We start from the raw sequence: 20,335 nt of genomic DNA, 5'->3' as shown, positions 1-20,335 counted from the left end.
GGACCGTCTGCATCCATGGCTTGGTGTAGTCATGACTGATCAACAGTTCAGAGCCTGGCCGAGGCTGGGTTATCAGGGATCCACAGCCTTGTCAGCGTGTGCATCGCAGGTGTCGTGTACAAGAAAGGTCCTGTGCAGACTCTGCTTGAGGGATCACCGATCAGTGAAGAGCTGAGTTCCGTGTCTGACAGACATACATGGGTTGGCCTTGGGAAATGTATTGTCCCCTGGGAGTCAGTTTCCTCACCTCTAACGGGAATGACAACGACATCTATTTGGGAGCTGTATTAACCCCCAAAGCATAAAGGTGTACAGGACAGTGTGGGCACACAGTCATCCTTTAAAAAGTCAGCTATTATGTCACTGAGACAAAAATATGGCAGTGACTAAGGACTACACCTGTTCTCTTCATGTCAGGATGAGACCATGTCTTTTCTGTCTCCTTTCACTTTGTGGAACACTCAGAAGATACACGTCCCTGGACTGGAGTAGTGGGCCAATGTGTGCATAAGGAAAGTCTCCTACTGTTTGTTTAAAATTTAAATTTAAAAAATAAATTTTAAGAAGAAAACTATTGGCACTCAGTGTATTACAAGGGAAAATGTGTTGAGTATTTTGTGATAATTTTAGGGGAAAAAAAATCAAAAGAGAAACTATCCAGGGAAGGTCAAGTGAATATGTTCACCAACAAAGTCTCAAGCTTATAATTCTGTAAATATTTCAATGAGATTGATAAAGACACATTAAAATGGGTTAAAAAATCATAATATAGACTTTGTATCCCTCATAAATATTTTCATATGCATATGGGAGGTGGATATGTACCTCTAATCATTCACCTATTATTTTTCTCAAAGGATTAGACCCATAAAACATGATAATTATTTCAAAGTTACCATAAGGTACTCATTTTAATTTTTTACAGGTGTTTCATACCTGGTAAATGAGCAAAGTGGGTTAATAAGCTACTTACTGAGTTTTTTAAGCTAGAAGTGACTCAGTGCATAACATTATGAATGTAAGCCAAATTTGACTTGGAAAGATGGTAGAGTTTTGTGTTCTTCTGGGTCCACCCTTAACTGTTTCCCACTAAAAGAGATATCTTCATCATAATTTTACAACTGATATTGTTATGTGAATATTTAAAAGTTTTCTTACTTCAAACTTGGAATCGTGAGCTCTATGCGGAATTTTTTATCCACATGAATTTCCCAAACACATTGGATGTCTGTTGGGTAGTTTTCTGGATATCGTGGACTAGAAAATGAGCCAGAGAGACTAGAAATGACCCCTCCACAAGAGTTACTTCCTCCTGAAACAACAGGAAAGAAAAGATGTCAGGATGGTGTCACCCAGTGATCCAGTGAAGTCCAGTAGCCTTGTCTGGCTGGACACACAGAGCCATCTGAGCCGTCTTTAGCCTTCATTTCTCTTAGGAAGGAGAGTGCATTCAATATGATTCTGATGGGTCAAAAGTGTTAACCATTCATGAAAGTTCCTTGTCTTTCCCTCCTCATTACCACCTGATAGAGAAGTGTGACCTTTGTCCTCTCTGCCTACTGCCTCCTTCCCTGGGGTTTTGCATGCTGGGAGAGAGGCTGAGCAGATCTACTGACTGAGAGGTTGGGAAGGAGAGACAAAGAGGTTGTGCACCCATGTAGGGGAGAGACTGGGGGGTCTGGGGAGCAAGAGGCACTAGAACAACTCTGGGGTCTGATGAGTCCGAGATGAAGGGAAAGGGACATGGAGCACTGCTTAGGGAGGCTGTGACTGGGACTCCCTCGAAGTACTTTTTCATAACTTTTCCCTGGTAGATTGTGTTTCCTTTAATTCAGTTGTACTCACACTGGAACTTGTAGTTTTTTGGACTTATAAGGGTAAACAAGATAACAGTGTACACACATGGGTACATTTAAAGCAGCATGACACGTAAGGAAGCAGAGACTTAGAATACCAAATGATCTTGGAGGAAGCTTGAAAACACAACCAGCTTTATTGACCTTGTCCCTACATATTGTAAAGTTGCTTAAGTTTTCTTCTTTCTGCTCCTCTGGCCAATTTGCAGTCCTATCACAGTCCTGCAGATTGCTCGTCCTTCCTGAGATGGATGTTGGGAAGAGGTAGCGCTCCTGGTTGTCCTAGAGTTTTATCACTAATCACATCTGTAGGTCACAATGACAGAGCCAGGTCAGCCTGACACTGAAGCCCCCAAGAACGGAACTCCCTGTACTCTCTCCACACATGTGGCAGGGGATGGTGGGCTGCTGCCTCCTCTCTACAGGACTGTTCCCAAAGAAGGCAGGCTGAGCCCGGGCCTGATGGGCTCAGGAGCCACATTCTCACATCTCTCGTCAGCCTCCTGCCTACTCTGACCTGCTCCTATCATTAAAAGTTCAGCATTTATATACAGATGTAATGCAACTCGTATTAAAATTCCAGTGATGTTCTTCATATAAATAGAAAAAGCAGTCATGAAATTCATTTGGAAAAATAAGAGGTCCAGAATAGCCAAAGCCATCCTTAGTGAGAAAAGTGAAGGAGCAGGCATCACAATACCTGGCCTTAAATATACTACAGAGCTATCATAACAGAACCACATGGTATTGACACCAAGACAGACATGAAGACCAATGAAAAAGACAGAAGACACAGAGACAAACACACACAAGTACATTTGTCTCCTAGACAAAGGCATCATAAACATACATTTTAGAAAATATAGCCTTTTCATCAAATAATGCTGGGAATACTGGGAATCTATATGTAGCAGAATGAAATTGAACCTCTATCTCTCATCCTGCACAAAATCCAACTCAAAGTGGATCAAGGACCTAGGTTTAGACCAGAGGAGTTTGCACCTACTAGAAGAAAATGTAGGTCCAAATCTTCATCATGTTGGCTTAGGAACCAACTTCCTCAATAAGATTCCTAAAGTGCAAGAAGTAAAATCAAGAATCAAATGGGATGATATCAAACTAAAAAGCTTTTTCACAGCAAAGGAGACAATCAAGAATGTAAAGAGAGAGCCCACAGAATGGGAGAAAATCTTTACCATCTGCACCACAGATACAGCATTAATCTCCAGGATATATAAAGAACTCAAAAAACTTAACCCTGAAAAATGAAATAACCTGATTGATAAATGGGCAAAAGAACTGAACAATCACTTCATAGAAGAAGAAATACAAATGGTCAGCAAATATATAAGAAAATGTTCAACATCTCTAGCAAGTGGAGAAATGCAAATTAAAACCACACTGCAATTCTATTTCCCTCCAGTCAGAATGGCAATTATCAAGAATACTCATACATTGCTGGTGGGACTGCAAATTGGTGCAATCACTTTGGAAAGTATTAAGGGGGTTCCTCAGAAAACTTGGAAGGGAACAACCATTTGACCCAGCTGTCCCACTCCTCAGTCTATACCCAAAGAACTTAAAATCGGCATTCCACAGGGACACAGCCACATCAATGTTTATAGCAGCTCAATTCATAATAGCTAAGCTATGGAACCAACCTAGGTGCCCTTCAACAGATGAATTGATAAAGAAAATGTGGTGTATATACACAATGAAATATTTCTCAGCCATAAAAAAGAATGAAATTATGACATTTACTGGTAAATGGATGGAACCCGAGACTATCATGCTAAGTGAAATAATTCAATCCCCCAAAACCAAAGGGTGAATGTTGTCTCTGATATGCTTATGCTAACACACAATAAGAGGTGGAGGGAGGAATACAAGTTCTTTGGATTAGACAAAGGGGAATGAAGGGAAGGGAGTGATGGGAATAGAAAAGATAGTAGAATGAGTTAGATATAACTTTCCTATGTTCATATATGAATACAAGACTGGTGTAACTCCACGTCATGTTCAACCAAAAGAATGAGAGCCTAATTAGAATAAGCTGTACTCCATATATGTATAAACATGTCAAAATACATTCTATTGTCATATATATCTAAAAAGAACAAAAGGAATTTTTAAAAGTTCAGCTTTTAGAGTTGCAGCAGAGAAGCTGGCCCCCTTGCCAGTGTCTCTTTGAGCTACATCCTGAGCAGCAGCCTCCAGTCTGCTCTGAGGGTCTCTTGACAGGGAATCATTTCCACTTACAAGAAGTGATTACCTGCTATGTGATCCTGAGAAGGTACAGAAGGACCTGGAAGAGAAAAAGAGGAGAAAATAATGACATCTGGGGGAAAATGTTTATTCTCATCTACAAGTTAGAGAAGCAGAAAGGCTTTTCCTGGAAATGTCAAGGACTTTAGTGTAAATCAAGAAGAGTTGGTGGTGCAAGTGAATGTCCTCGGGGGCCTGTGGCCAGCGAGAGCAGGTCACACTTTCTTGGTCAGGTCACATGCTTCGTGTCAAGAGATGGGGTCTAGTTTCCCTTCCTCGAACTGCCTGGGCTCTGGGACTGCTTTGACCAACAGATCATGGCAGAAGGGGTGGTGATGTGCCTTTAAGGGACTGGCGGCTTCTATTTCCTGTCTCAGAACACTGGCTTGCTCCTGTGGCCCTACACCATCTTTTTGTTTTTGGCACTGGGGATTGAATCTAGGAGTGCTTAACTACTGAGCCACATTTCCAGCCCGTGTGTGTGTGTGTGTGTGTGTGTATACTTTTTTTTTTTTTTTTTAAGAGATGGGGTCTCTGAGTTGCTCAAGGCCTCACTAAGTTGCTGAGGCTGGCTTTGAACTCGAGATCCTCCTGCCTCAGCCTCCTGAGCTGCTGGGATTACAAGCACTGTGCTACTGGATCCAGCATGACACCAACTTTTAAGACCTCTGACTGCCCTGCAGGAGGGACCCTGTTAGGAGCCCCTGAGACCACGTGGACAGGAGCCCATCCTTCCAGCAGCCCACATCCAGGCACACCAAGCATGGGAGTCAGCCACCAGAGAACACCATGGAGTGACCCTGCTTGAGCCCAGTGGAGCAGGATCCCCCACTGACCCCAGCCCACATTCCCCGCCCACAAACCCATGACCTGTATCTAAATGGTGGCTGCTTCAGCCTCTAAGCTTTCCGGCAGCAACTGGCAACCAGATGGCTCCTCTCACTTGCCTTGTTCTCCTTTCCCCACTGTCCCCGCAATTTACCTGAACTGAGAAAACTACAGTTTGAATACCCAGGGCTCTCGCCCCTAACCGTGGCCCTCGAGCTTTAGACAGCCCTCCTTCTCACTCACAGCCCCCCACGTAGGGCTGGCCTTCCCCCAGAACACCCAGAGCACATCCAGGGCCCCTCCAGGCAGACGCAGGAGAGAAGCTTCTCCCAGGGCTTGTGGCTTCTCTGCAGCTGGGTGGGTGCATCCAGGTGCATCCAGGTGCATCAAAGGGCAAGGGACGGCCTACAAACACCCAGTGCTGCCTCTTTTCAATCAAGTTATCTTGGGCAGGCTTTGGGATCTCCCTAATCCTTTCATTTTAAGAATAAATAAAGTAATTTATCTGGAAACCCTTGCACCACACCTGTGTTGAACAGGTGCTTGGAAGTATTGTCACAATGAAAGGAAACACCAGTGTCACATCGGAATTCACTGAGCGTGTGTTGGTCTGCTGTTTTCTAATTTCTGGTTTTATCACAGATGGATATCATTCAATCATTAAGTCATAAGAGCTGTGCAAGCAGGAAAAAGTCATGCGATCCCCAAGAGCTTCAACTTTAGGGTCAGATTGGTCAGTGTCAAAATGTGGTTCTACCATTAACTTGCTGAGTGATCTTGAGAAAGTTACTCAACCTTTCTGTGTCTCACATTTCTCATTTGTAAAATAACATATAGTTCCTTTTTGCAGGAGTGCTTTGCTGATTAGCAATAATCTGATCAAAACATCCCCTATCTTGGCTCTAGTTTTGCCTGGTTTTTGTGTATCCAGGGCCAATGCATGGTATGGAGACTAAGATGGGTGGTCAAGGGCACTGATTACCCACAGGCCTGCCCTGTGAACCTTGCTAATTTACTATGTCTCAGTTTATATTTTTTATATTGAAAGTGTAAATAATTGAAGTACCTACCTCAAGGGGTTACTTGGAGCATGATATGAGTTACAGATAATCCCTGAATTATGAAGTTTCAACTTACAGTTTTTAGACTTTCCAGAAGTGTGAAAACAGTACTCACTCAGTAGAGACTGTGCTTCAGACTGTGAATTTTGATCTTTCCCCAGGCTAGCAGTCACCAGTGGGTACCGCCCTCTGCAGCAAGCTGCACTCCTAGTCCACCAGGCATCAGGGGAGTGCTCAGCCCTGTAGCTAAGCTCTGAGCTTGGGCAGGTTAGGCTAGGAAGTGCCTCCTTCGACTTAGGATGTTTTCCAACTTGCAACGAGTTTATCGGGACCTAACCGCATCGTAAGTGGAGGAGCGTCTGTCTGTATGTGAAGGGCTCAGAACAACGCCTGGCCCTTAAGTATTTGCTGCTTTTATTATTATTGGTGTTATTATTATTATTGGAAAGTTGCCTGAATCAGGAAAAAATATGGACATACCTGGAGGTGTGGGCGGAGGCAGGTCTGCTGAATCTGCTGCACAAAGAAAGGTAATAGGTCACCCTCTTGAATGAGTCCACAGTGTGGAGGAGGTGGGGTGACAAGGGTGTCCTTAGTGGATGGAGGAGGAAGGACCACGGCCTTTCAAGGAATATGAGCCCTGAATACTAGAGCGGTCCCCGGGCACCTTCAGCCCCCATGTGGCAAGGTCTTTGGCCGGAGGACTGGGGCTCAGCAGCTGGGTCAACTCTGCCTCATGGCGGCCAGGCTTGGATTAACTTGGTCACCGTCTTGGGGACAGGGCACTGGAACCTGCACTGCACTGCCCAGGTGGGGCTGCTGTCCACTGTCACCTAAGACCTCCTCTGTGCGACCCTGGAGCCACCCACACAGGGGCATTGTCCAAGCCCAGTGCTGGCCTCAAGTGGTGCTCAAGGAATGGGCAGATGGAGGGATGGAAAATTCCATCCAGGAAGATAGCTTTAGAACGTCTTCAATCACACTACCAGAAGCATTTTCTTGAGAGGGAGAGTGTACCTGAGCAGATGACACTGGCATCCTCGTGGTGGTCACAGTTGTGCTCTGACCAGCCCAAGTGGGCGCACTGGCCCAGGTGGCGCTCCACTCCAGAGCACTGCAGGTTGTCCAAGAAGATGTCTCCTGAGCCTGGGCCAAAGTAGGCCCCGCCAGGGCCAGAAATGGCCTGTCCACACTCCAGCTGACGGCACACGACCTTGGCTTCATTCAGGTCCCACAGGTCATCACACACAGTGCCCCAGGTCCCCTGGTGGAGGATCTCCACGCGTCCTGAGCACCGTCCGGAGCCGCCCACCAGCCGCAGCCCTGGCCATTCCCCTGCAGACAGAAATGTGGTGTGCGAGTCCCCTCAAAGCTCTGCCTGGGGTCCAGCAGCACTAGGCCCAGAGATGGGCTGGGAGGGGCACCCCTAGCCTCAAGCCTGGGGCCTTGTTCCTCACACGTCTCATGGTTTCCTGAGCTGCAGGCCGTGAGGTCTTTATTAAATTTCATCTCATTTCAACAGTATTTCCTGACTGTCTTCCCTGCAAGGTGGTGTGGTGCAGCCATAAACCTGAGGTAGGGTTTCTGCCCTCAAGGATCCCACAGTCCATTTACTAGTGAAGCACAGACCGCAGCACGATGCACTATTCTACCCTGTGACAGGCATCAAGGGAAAGAATGGGGTGCTATGAAGAGTGACAGAGAGGTGGTGGCTGGGAGGCACCTCCTAAAAAGTGAGAAGGCGCCAGTCAGGGGAAGAGCTGGGGAAGGTCCCCCGAGCCAGTGGGACTAGCACGTGTAGAAAGACCAAGAGATGGCTTCACTTCTGCAGCTCTGAAGACAACTCACCTGGACTGTTCAACAGAGATTCTGCAGCATCTGTAGAGAGGAAAGATAAATACATCAGCATTTTGGGGGAATCCTGACTTCAATAACTGAGGATGAAGCTTTAATTATATCCTTCTACATGTTTATTAATGCAACATGAGAAAGTTAGACCCAGTAAATAACATAGTATTAGAAGAAACAGATTCATCTATAGACAAATGTAAGTTTCTGTGTGGCTTTGCTAGTGCTATGGGAAAATGACCAGGTGTGAAAGGTACATTTAGGATAAACTGACAAGCTGTTGCTTTTGTAGCAGATGAGTTTCACTTTTGGGGTCTCTGGGGGCGCCTCAGATTAGATAATCATCTTCTAGAACATTGAAATTTGGGGATAACAGGAGCCCACAAGTCTATAACTAAGTTAGAGGGTGCTCCACACAGTTAGATGCCACAAACAGGTGAACAAACAACACATAGGACAATGCTTTTAAATGTGTGCCTTAGGTTAAAAGTCACAGGGAGTGGGCTGGGCATACAGTGGAGCTTCTGCTCACACGGGCCGCTCCATGGAGCGAGCATTGATTCGAGTTGTGATTGCTGATTCTTTCAAGTCACATCAGGGATTATGGCTGTATTTTGTCCCATTGCAGAGAGGGCTATTAATAGTCACTCCAGAGGTGACTAATTTGCTTCCTACTAAAGGTTCCCAATGAGTAAATACAAGGTTTTAAAAAAAAATTGTCACAAAGAAACTAAAATTGGTTACTTCAGTACACAGATTTCCTCTGTTACAATTGAGTGGGGACATGGCAGGAAGAGGGGTCAAATGTGCAGCCTCTTTGCCAGCCGCTATGCCAGGGCTTTGTCAAAGACATCTCTGTTCCTATTGGCAGTCCTGCAAGAAAGCAACTAATTTTTTTTTAATATTTATTTTTTTTAGTTGTAGTTGGACACAACACTTTTATTTACTTGTTTATTTTTGTATGTGGTGCTGAGGATCGAACCAGGGTCTCACACGTACCAGGTGAGTACTCTACCGCTGAGCCACAACCCCAGCCCCGAAAGTAACTAATTTTATAGATGAAGAAACAGAGGCTCAGAGGGTTTAAGGGCCACCCAGATACAGTCTGGGTGTTCACACCAGCTCTGAGAGCCAGCTCGGCCTCCCCAGCTCCACTGCCTCCTGTGGCCTCTTTGATTGAGCTCTTTTACAGAAGCCCCTGGAAGGATCCCCACAGCGCACATGCTGTGTACTTTCAGCGAAGCACACTTTCCTTTGCTAATGCTCACCACCAAATGAGAAAATCAAAATGTTTGATTCTGGAGCCTGGTAGTTAAAACATTGTATAATTAGCCAAGTTGGAAGAGGAAGAGCAAAAATCAAATGCGGTGAGTTTTGAGGATCCTGTCTTTCTCCCTGACTACCTCTGAGTGCTGGCAGGTGGCGTGGTCTTGGAACACTCTGGTGCTGGCAGTGCCCATCTGAGAGAGAGAGGTTACCTGAGCAGATGACACTGGCATCTTCATGGTGGCCGCAGTTGTGCTCCAGCCAGCCCGAGTGGGCACACTGGCCCAAGTGACGCTCCACCCCGGCACATTGGAGGTTGTCCAGGAAGATGTCTCCTGAGCCTGGGCCAAAGTGGGCCTTCCCCAGGGCAGACATGGCCTGCCCACACGCCAGCTGGCGGCACACGACCTCGGCTTCATTCAGGTCCCACAGGTCATCGCACACGGTGCCCCAGGCCCCCTGATGGAAGACCTCCACGCGTCCTGAGCAGCGTCCAGAGCCGCCCACCAGCCGCAGCTCTGGCCAGTTCCCTGCAGATGAAGACCCACTGACTGCTGTCCTCTGGGAGTGGGGTGTCCTTCCATTGAGCTCCGCCCCTCACACCAGCGTTAGAGACAGAGAACCTGGGAGCCCACAACTGGAGTTTGATTAGTCATGGGACTGCCAACAACTTTTAGCTTAAAAAAAAAATCCATTAACTATCTATTTTGCCAGAGGTATGTGCCAGTCGGTTTGGGGTAAATGCAGAAAAACATTACAAATAGTTTGCATGAGGATTTGTGATTTTGTGAAGCACTTTCATGTGCGTGTTCACCTTTATAATAACTCCAGGTGACACTACAAGAGTACTGATGCACCTCAGGTATACAATGAGGAAGCTGGACGTTGGAGAATCCGTAAGCAGCAGACCTATACTGAGGTCCCCGCCTCCAGGGTTCACCTTGGTTTCTCTGCCCCTCTATCTGCTGACTCTGGATTGGCTCTGGCACTCCACTCACTCCGGAAAAGCCCATTTGTGGTGCCAACACGAGGCTGACCTTGATCATGACTGGCACCAGGACAAAAAGACCATCCTGCTGGGAGGTATTTGCAAACTGCTCAGGCTTTGAGGACACCGAGCCCCCGCCCCCCAAAACAAGACAAAAAAGAAAGAAAGAAAGAAAGAAAAGGAATCTGCTCATGGTGGGGTGCCAGAGGCAGATCTGAAAGTCTGGAATGGCCCTGCAGCCTGCGCAGAGCCAGCTGGCTCATTTGTAGGTGGATGAACTGTGTGCAGTTGGCTTCGTTTCCCTACATGGAGCAGACACAGAAGCACAGACCAACGCAGACTCCGAGAGGAGGGGACACGGTCAGGGGAGGGGGCGTGCGGGGCTTACCTGGTCTTGCCGTTCCAGACTTGGGTATTGATGTGGGGATGGCTGTGGATACAAGGAGACGCCCTTGAATCAAAAAGGAGGACGGGGGCAAGTCAAGAGGTGACATTCTGAGAGCAGTTATGTGCCCAGCTTCTGGCTGATTCTTTCTCTGCCTTCTGTATGGTAATGACCTTCCAAATCACTCGTTTCTCATGGGTCTTATTTCTAATGTACATTTGGGCCAATTGAAATAATATTCCCTTCTACCCAGTCGCTGAAAATGTACAATACTTCGAGTGGGCCATTCTGTGCTAAAATACCAACATTCACACCCAGTGTCCTTCTGGGGAAAACTGCTGTCCTTCTTGCTTGCTTCTGCTTGGTCAACTTTCCCTCGACATGGAGTATCTAATTAGGTGGTTTCAACGTCTTTGACAGAAACAAGAGACTAGGAAATCAAATAGACAATTATCTTTATATAGGAACCTGATTACTGATAGGCACAACTTGTGAATAGGCAGACATCATGCAGACAGAATCTCTCCACCACCGTAGGTTTATACATGGAATTGGAAAACATGTTTGTAAAAGCCCTGGGAGGGAGGACAAGCAAGAAACACAAACTAGGCCTGTAGATTAGTAACAAAACAAAGAAGGACTCACTGATTAGATGTGGGGTCTGTAACACAGCCTCTGCAAATACAAGAGACATCATCAGGGCTGCTTGATGCCAATCATGGTGATTTTCCCTGATCCACTTTGTGCTGCAGAACATCTCCTCTGCTCTACAGCGTGTTTCCCCAAGAGGTTCCTGAGTCACCCTGGCACTTGCGAGAGCCACTGGAGACTGTTCTGAGCCCCATCTTGGACAAGGTAGACGTGAGGCACTTGCAGTTCTATTGGCTTTGCCTGTTTCCTCTTGGCAGTAAGTAGTGCAGGACCTCAGATAATTATGGAACCCTGGAAACCTTGGTTCCCCCAAATGTAGAAGGGGATGAACCATGGTTTTATGTAAGGGTAACACGTGGCAGCAAATTTGAAATGTGCTGCGTAATTATAATAGACAATAAGCACTAGCTATTACTTTGACTATTTGGATCTTTGTTGTTGTTACTGATTTGTTTTGCTGACTGGACTGGGCTGTGCTTCAGGAGAAACCCTTGGCTTGGCTTCTGCCCGCCTTCCCGCACACCTTGAAAGCCCTGTCCCTGGGTGCTCACTGTTCTCTCTCCTCGCGTGCCTCTCCCCACTTCCCTGCTAGCAGCCTTGCCAGTTTCAAAGCCAAATCCAAAGGAGGCTGGTTCCCTGGTTTTCAACACTACGCATAGCCTCTGCCTGTGCTGCTCTTTCTTGTTCCCAATATCTTTCTCCAAGATGCATGCATGTGTCGATTTAGTATGTTCTAGTACGTTCTCTCTGTTCTACGGGTTTGCCTTGGTCCAGGGTATTCTATCTGTCCAGCTACATCATGTGTATTTGTCTTACTTCCTTGAGGTTGTGTTCAGCTTTCCTTAGGCTAAGATCACATCTTCTGCAGGTCCTAAAATGCCCACCTCAAACCAGATTCAGAGTAATGTCGGAAATGACTTCCCAAGGAGCTGACGGTGGAAACGCACCCAGGACAGAGCAGCCAGCCGCTGCATCCGGGATGTGACGTCGCTCTGCTGAGCGCACTGCGCATCACAACATGCGTAGCTGGCAACAGCCCTCACTCAGGAGTAAGGTCCTCCTGCTTTCCCCACAACAGAGCAGGAGTGCCAAGCCATTTGCCCAAAGTCACAGAGCAAGTGATGGTCCCCAGGCAGTCAGTCCAGAATTGCGGCTCCAGGCCACCATTCTTACCTTTGTTTGCAGAATAATAATAAGCAGTGAAGTGTTTGCCTATGTTGTTGGAGCTTCGGAAGTACACAAGGGTCACCGAGCTGGAGGAGGACGTGTAGGTGAGGTGGGAGCCAGAGCAGCTCCTCCCCAGGGACTTTGCTGAAGCTGGGGGACCGTCCAGGATCTCAACATATTCATTGGCGCAGTCGAGGCTGGGGAGAGAAACAGCCACGGGGTCTCTCAGTCTCCTCCTCAGAAGGTCTGGAAGGTGAGGTATGTGACAAGCTTGTGTGTGGCTACAGAGGCCGGGGACAAGTTCAAAGTCATGTAGAGATGGAATGGGTCTTTTCAGCCTGCTTCTTCTCCCTGGTGCCACTATCTGTAGGGAAGGGAATTGTAGCTGCGAGAGAAGGAGGAGCTGGCTCTAGATTACCCTGCTCAGGGCTGGGACAGCTGAGGCTGCGGGACCTCCCAGCCGGGAAGGGCAGGCCAAGGCTATCCAAGGTCATCCCACCACACAGCCACCTGGGTAGGGAGGGCCCAAGGTGCACAGGCTGCTGGGCTCCATGTGGGCCCGCAGTGGGAGCAGCTCCAGTTCCCAACAACCCATTTACAAACTTCTGGCAGCCAACCTGCTTAGAGGGAAGCAGGCCACAGTTCTACCCAGCTTGCTTTCTGGAGATCATCTGATCTTGTCCAAAGTTGTTCTCTGTGAACTTCTGTCCAACTACCACCAGAGACCATTTCCAGGTCACCACCTGAGAGCCATTGTTCCAAGCCATCCTTCCATTAGGCAAAATCCAGGCGTAATAAGAAATTTACATTGTTCCTAGGGCTTCATTTCCATGGGGCATTCATCTATGAATGACATCAATCTTGCATATTTATGATTTTAAAACCTAAAATTTCCTGACTTAAGAGGTGTACGGTTTTCTTAGACTGCCTCTTTAGCCAGCTGGTTAGGACACATACTCTGTCTTTCTTCTGTCTTTCTGTCTATCCCTACATCCCTTTCTCACACACACACACACATACACACACACACACACAATCTATCCAAAGCTCATAGATGATTTTTATTTTAATTAAAAATTCATGGAAATATACAAAAATCAGTCATATTTCTACATATGAGCAAATGCCTGGAAACCCAAACTGAAAGTGGTGTTGTTTACAATTGCTCCAACAACAACAAGAAAGAAAGATAGAAATGCCTAAATATAATCTAACAAGACACATAAAAGATCTGCCTAAACAAACAAACAACCCCAGCTAACATTAAAAAAATAATACCAGATGCTCCCTAGGATGTGGAGAAACAAGCTCTCAGGTGTTGCTGGTGACATGTGACATGGAAGTTACTCTAGAAAACAGTTTAATATGTTCTCAGAATTTAAACATGTACACACTACACAGTCCAGCAATCACACTCTTGGGCATTAGTTATTTCCTCGAAAAATAACTAATGTTTTCACAAAAACCTGCATGTGAATGTCCATAGAAGCTTTCTGTGTAATACCTAAAGATGGAAACAGCAAAGATGTTCTCCAAGGAAGAGAGGATTAAAGAAACCTGAATGCATCTTCAGGAACTCTTCAGGGAACTGTGCTGAATGGAAAAGCCAACCCCAGTGCTACTGTAGGCTTCCATCATATAACATCCTCAACATGACCTACTGTAGAGGTAACAGATTGTTTTTAGGGGGCAGAAAGAGGGGCAGTTTGTGAATGCAAAGGGTGAAAGGATGGTTCCCTTGTGGTAACAGAGCAGTTTTATATCTGGAATATGGTGCTAGTTATGTGACATGGGATAAAAATGCATGCAACTACACACACACACAGACACACACACACACACACAAGTACATGTAAGATTAGTGGGAATTGAATGAGATCTGTAGTCCAGCACACAGTATCACAACCAACGCCAACTTCCTGGCTTCAACATTGTTCTACAGTTGTGCACGTGACGCCACCATTGGTGGAAGTTTGGTGAGGGGTCTGCCGGACTCAGCATTACTTTCCTATGCATCTGTGGCTATTTCAAAAGAAAAAAAAAATGCACAAAGGACACTTTTGCTTAAAATATCCATTAAGGAAAAAAAGTAATTGGGATTTTTAAACTGCACAGTGAACTGAGGTAATGCACTTGGCACTCACTCGAGACACGGAAATGCCAGCCATATACGGTGAGACGTGTTTGCCGTGATCTCCCACATGCAGGTTATGTTGTCGTGCATTTCATACTTTGGAGGATTTCTAATGCTTCCAGATGAGTGACTAACAATGCCACCACACTGAGAATTTTCTAAATAAAGAGAGAGATTTTAGAATTTCAGTTTATTTCATTGTTCAGTCAAGAAATTTTCTAATTCACACTCTCCCACACACTTTCCCAAAAATCTTTCATGGGTTATCATTTTGTGGTGTCTTAGGATAGAGTAGAGGTATAAACCAGTCTAAAAGGTATTGCAAACTTGGGAAACTAGAGCATGAATGTGTCTGAAGCTAGAAACATCTTTTCTCTCTTTTGGGAATCCTACCATGGACATGGCCTTGCTGGAAAGAGCTGGTGCCCTACATTGGCCCAACCCTTCCCCTTGGTTACTCCCTAGTCATGGGCTATAACTTTGAATTTTGTCAGCCCACCTGTGGTTATGAGTAAAGTTCTCCTTCAGTTTGGTCAGTTAAGGCCAAGGCAATGTAGACTCTCGGTGGATACGATGATGGCAGGACCCCATTACTGTCAGCCGTAATTTCTTAAAATTACATTCTTAAAATCTATTATTTAATAAAAGAAGTTGCCCTGAGCTATCCACCCCTGCAATAGCCCTAATGCCGATATCATTTTCTGTCCCCCTGTCCACCCATCTGTTTGGTTCTTCGTCTGCTTGTCTTATTTATCTGGCCATCCAACATTCAGTTCAAAATTAAAGGTGACACGGTGACAATGGAAACAGCTGGCTTTTCTCCTTCAGATTATCTGGACCTACACTCAGTTGGCCCTGGTCATCTAATTGTGGCTCTTCTCTAGAAGGACCACCCACTTCTCCAACATTAGTATTTTAACTCTTTATCCCCAAGTAGTGCTAAGTACAGTGGAGCTTCTGGAACCCAAAGCACAGGCAAAACGGGGCGGGGGGAAATGGCAGATGAGAAAGAAAGTGTAGAAAAGGAGGACAGAGAATTTTCAGAGAAAGGGAAAGCGTGGAGGAGAAAACTGCCCATTATGGTGGACACGCTCTAAAAGCATGGCCCTGGGCAGCACCCTGGTGGCATCACTATGGTAACAGCTGCAGGTTTTCCCTCCATTCATGGCGGGCTTGCTGGAAGGCCGGCCATCAGGGCTGGCATCACTTGGTTGTTTGGATTTCCTTCTTTGACTGACGAGAAATGGAGTGAACCCTCATTCCACTGGCCATTGTTATTAGGTTCTTCTCTTGGAAGATAGTATCTGGGCACATTTTCCTTGAAGAATCATTTCAAAGATTGAGCTATAAGACATTGAACAGGGCTCCAGGGACACACGTTCTCACCTGTAGCCACTGTCTCTGCCAGCGTAGTCAACTGGTGACCTGTGAAACACAAAAAGGACACGTGAACCAGCATCTGGAACTGATATCCACACACTGTCTGCACATGAAAATCCTGAGGAGCTTTTAACACACCTACTGTCTCCGCTCCTCCCAGAACCACTGAACGAGTCTCTGGGGGAGGCCTGAGTGTGCACCTTTAATGTGCAAGAGGTAAGAGGCACTGATCTGAATTCTTCCCAGACTTTGATGCATATTCTTTCCTCAAACGTGAAAATGAGATGTTTTATAATAAGAGGATTTAGGAAAACTAAAGACTTGAAATACTGGCCCCTAGGCCTCTTCTGGTGACCCAAAGGCTGGGAGTTATGAGCTTATGCTGTGGGAACAGGAAGGAGCACAGAGGCAGATGCCTTGACCCAGTGCTTCTCAGAGGTGCTGAGTCAGGACCCAAAGAAAGTGTGGGCTCTCCTCCAGGTCCCCAATATCTCCCCACCAGAAACACTCAGCTCAGCACCTCCCTGGATTCTCTTCCTGGATCACTTTATTTCCGTCTGGTAGAGTTGACTACACAGGAGGGGTGTGAATGCTTACCAGACCTTATCAAACCATGTTCATTCATAACTCTGACTGAGAGGTGACTGCCAGTAGAAGAACCCTGGTGAGGAATAGAGAATGGGCATGGGAATCTAGGTGTCGAGGCCGAGAGTGTGTGGGGAGCCAACAGCAGGGGCTCTGGGGGTGGGGGGCAGAGATGCACCAGGAACAAGGCAGAGGCAAGAGGGGTGGAACTGAGATTGGCTCAGCTTGGCTTTCTCCAGATCTGTCCCAGTGGCCATTCATCCCTGGGCAGGAAGCACCCTCACCATCACCTGTATCCTCACCACCTCCCACCCAATCATAGCTCATTGCACCTATGTAAAACCTCAGAACAGAAGCACCCACAGTGCTCTTCAGAAGTCGGAGATATTGAGAAATCCACCTCCTGTATGTGAAATTCATGGTGAGTAAATAGAGAGGTAGCCAGTGAGGCGCCGCTAGGTGACTGCTGAGGTATATCCACCTCTCCCCTGGACATCTCTCAACCCCCTCCACAGGCTTAGAGGACAAGACATCCAATTTCCAGCAGAACCTGTTCTCCAAGGTGCTGATGAGCTGCCCACTTGAACAGCACCCTCCTTACCTGGTGGTGAGACAGTTGACTGTTCAGCACCTGTAGGCAGGGGAGAGGACGACATCTGCCGTGAGTGAATGACACGGATTCAAGTCCAACTGTATAAAGCACACTCTTGGAAAGAGCTAGTCTGGGCCCCATCTGGAGGGGCACAGGGGTTACCTGAACAGATCACGCTGGCATCTTCCTGGTGACCACAGTTGTGGGAGAACCAGCCGGCATGGGAACATTCCCCAAGGTGCCGCTCGTGTCCTCCGCAGTGCACATCGTCAAGGAGGATCTTCCCAGAACCTTCCCCAAAGTGGGCCTCACCCGGGGCTGAAATGGCCCGGCCACACTCGAGCTGCCTGCAGACGATGTTTGCTTCTGAAAGGTCCCAGAGGTCATCGCACACTGTCCCCCAGACTCCTTGATAGAAAACCTCCACACGGCCGGCACACCTCTCAGGGGTGCCTACCAGCCACACAGGTGCCCAGCCTCCTGGGGAAGGACAAAGGCTCAAGTAGTGAGAGCTGCCCCCGGCTCACTGGTGACAGGACTATTGTCTACATGACAGACTCTCGGTCCTAATCTTCTTTGGGCTGCTCTGAGTGAGTCCATGCCACTCACCAGACATGTGGGCTCCAGCCTGTGACATCCCTTATCTGCACCCTACTTTAGGACCGCTTGCCTGTGGGGATTATTTCTAGAAGTGGGTCCAGTTCTTCTCTTCCCTATATCCTCACTCTTTACAATGTGCCGCGTGACCTCTCCCATTTGGAATTTGGGCTCTTTCTTCACTCCTTGACACTGGGCTGGGGGCCTTTGGCTCCCCTTGGCCAAGGGAGCATTGTGCTTTGAGGGCATGAGAGGCCTCCCAGGCTGCAGCTCACCCTCTGGGCACTCGGGAGCATCATGTGAATAAGCTTGAGCTGAGTGATGAAGGACATGCAAGTTTGTCACCTCTGTCACTTCAGGTGACAACTATAGAATTCCCAGACATGTGAGGGAGGCCATCCTGGGACAGATAGTCTTTGACCACAGATGCATGAGCAAATCCAGCCAAGTTCATCTGAACCTATCCTGAATCCACAGACTGCCCAGCTGACTACTTGTGAGTAGTTATCAATGGAGGTTGTTTTAAGCCACAGCGTTCTGGGATGGTTTCATGTGGCAATAGATAACTTACATACATCTTTGTCCATATTCTCTTTTTAGATAACCTGCTCCTTCCATAGTCAGGATGAGACATAGGGCCAAAGCCATAATCCCCAGGGGAAGTCTACCTGATCTGATGTGGAGTGCACATCTGACCCCAGGGAAACCAGTCCAGGTGCTGGACTGTGCAGGGTCTCTCTGCTGGGTATCTGGAATTGGGAAGAGAGCTGGAGGACTCGGGGGGATGACGCTTCCGTTGGGGGCAACCATGATAGTCATACATGAGCAGATAAGTGAACAGATAAACTGCTCAAAATGACTCACGAGGGGGACAGAGGAAGAAGGGAGGTCCCGAGAGTGGGGGGATGACTCTATGGTTTGTATCCCCTGGGCTGGGCTCTCCAAGACCCATCTATGTCCCACCATATACTCCCTTCAATTAATCTTTCCTGAATGGGGATTTGTACCATGAAACCAAATGCTCATCCATTAGCAAATGCCCCCCTATTTCCATTTACTGGGCTTAAGGTACCCATTCCTGCCCACTGAAATCCCCCCGTCCTTCAGATTCCATCCCCAGTGGCTCCATTTGATGAGGTCTGTGATCACCCAGACCAGGACTGACATTTTTGATTCTCAGCCACTTGCTGTGGTTCTCCTGGGACCATCATGTGTAGAGCCAACAATGCACACGTGTTCTCTCCCTGAGCAGGTGATAACCGGGAGGTTGAGTGGACAGAGACGTGGATGTCGGGTCAGGGTGAATGGGTCTGAAGCCCAGCATCCCTGACTAGCTCTGTGGCCTTGAGGAGAAGGGGAATCACAAGCTGTCATGAGGCGGAAGAGAGGAAGCGCACTTGGAAGAGGGCTTGTCAAGGCGTGTTCTTGCTTGGTAGGTGGCTGGGGATGCCGAGAGGGGTCCAGATCTCACATGTCTGGGGTGAGATGGGTGTGAAAACAGTGGGTGTGGTCATGAGTGTTGTAGAAGTGTGTGCAGAAAGCACTCCCCAGGGGTCACAGAACAGCACCAGCCATGCTCTGAGGATGCAGGGGGAGCATGGCAGGGCCTCTCACAGACCACCTCCCTCCACATGCTAGTTGAGCTATAGTTTTCTGTGTACAAGACTTGTCTCCTTACTAAACGACATGGTCCCTGAGAACAGGGACTGTGGGAGTCATTCACACATTATCCAATGCAGGACCTGGTTCAGTGCATGGTGGGCACGCAGGGTGGAAAGTCAATAAACGAATGGGGCGGGGGAAGATGGAATGTGAATTCAAAGACTTGAAAGTCACAAAACCATCAATGGCGCCGTTGCCATCTTCTCAAGGCCATGATCAGTAGGCCTGCTGGGCAGTATCTCACCCAGAATACTTTCAGTCCAGGATAGTGGTGGTGGCTCTTCTCAGTCCTCCCAAATCTTTTGGCAGTACCAACAGATCAAGGGAGTAATCAGGTTGAATATTTCACTCCTGTCTTATCTAGCCTCAGGCTGGACCTAGCTTATAAAAATCCAAGGCCCAACTTAATCTGAATTCCCCTAAATATTACTTATCCCTGACCACATTAAAAACAAACAAAAACATCTCAGAGGGCCTGAGCCTCCTCCCTTGTCAGTGACTGTGTGGTTATTGGCTGCTCTAAGTCCTGTTCTGGAAAGTAGCCGTCTCCTGCTCCATGGCCCATGGAGACTCCGTCTGGGACTTTCCTGTATGGTACAGTCCCACTGCCCTCTCACCCTCCAGGCCCTGCATGAGGTACTGTGTCCTGCCTGACCCTCAGGTCTGGATGGTGACCCTCTTCCAGGCACCCCAACACCCCATCACAGTGTTCACTACTCCACGGTACCACCCCACCCACTCAGCCCACACCAGGGCCTCCTTCATTCAATGCTCTACAGGTCCCCAGTGACATGCGTTCACTTCATTGTCAAAGGAGCAGAGTTGTCCAAAAGCTGTAACACAGAATGACACAGCCCTACCTGCCAGTGCAGAGGAAGGTGGGTGCTGAGTTGCTGGCATCACTGAAGACGTGGGCAGCAGGTTCTCATGGGCTAGGGATGGGGAAGGAAGGACAGTCGTCAGAGCAGAGTTGCATCATGGGAGAAGAGACAGTTTCTCCAAGGGGGTGCCTGCCTCCTGCCAGGACTCAGTAGGAAAAAAGATGCCACAGGGTTCCAAGGCCAGGGACC

At 47.5% G+C, this 20,335-nt stretch overlaps 1 protein-coding gene across 1 annotated transcript in view; it reads right to left on the bottom strand.

Annotated features, from left to right (window-relative positions):
* The window catches only part of LOC124095573 (deleted in malignant brain tumors 1 protein-like), an 88,733-nt gene that overhangs the window by 43,415 nt on the left and 24,983 nt on the right, over positions 1-20,335 (bottom strand). Inside the window, exons 6-14 of the mRNA XM_058580777.1 lie at positions 17,464-17,486; positions 17,169-17,372; positions 15,836-15,874; positions 14,460-14,607; positions 12,322-12,512; positions 9,337-9,654; positions 7,859-7,888; positions 7,028-7,345; positions 1,159-1,312 (exon numbers count right to left, since the gene is read on the bottom strand). Of these exons, the coding sequence (XP_058436760.1) occupies positions 1,159-1,312; positions 7,028-7,345; positions 7,859-7,888; positions 9,337-9,654; positions 12,322-12,512; positions 14,460-14,607; positions 15,836-15,874; positions 17,169-17,372; positions 17,464-17,486 (1,425 nt within the window). The remainder of the gene's footprint in view (positions 1-1,158; positions 1,313-7,027; positions 7,346-7,858; positions 7,889-9,336; positions 9,655-12,321; positions 12,513-14,459; positions 14,608-15,835; positions 15,875-17,168; positions 17,373-17,463; positions 17,487-20,335) is intronic.

The sequence above is a fragment of the Marmota monax genome, unplaced genomic scaffold, assembly GCF_021218885.2.
Source record: "Marmota monax isolate L192 unplaced genomic scaffold, Marmota_monax_Labrador192_F-V1.1 WCK01_AAM20220418_F8-fsc00076, whole genome shotgun sequence".
Lineage (NCBI taxonomy): Eukaryota > Metazoa > Chordata > Mammalia > Rodentia > Sciuridae > Marmota > Marmota monax.
Note: the sequence above shows the minus strand (reverse complement) of the source record. Positions and strands in the feature narration are given on the sequence as shown.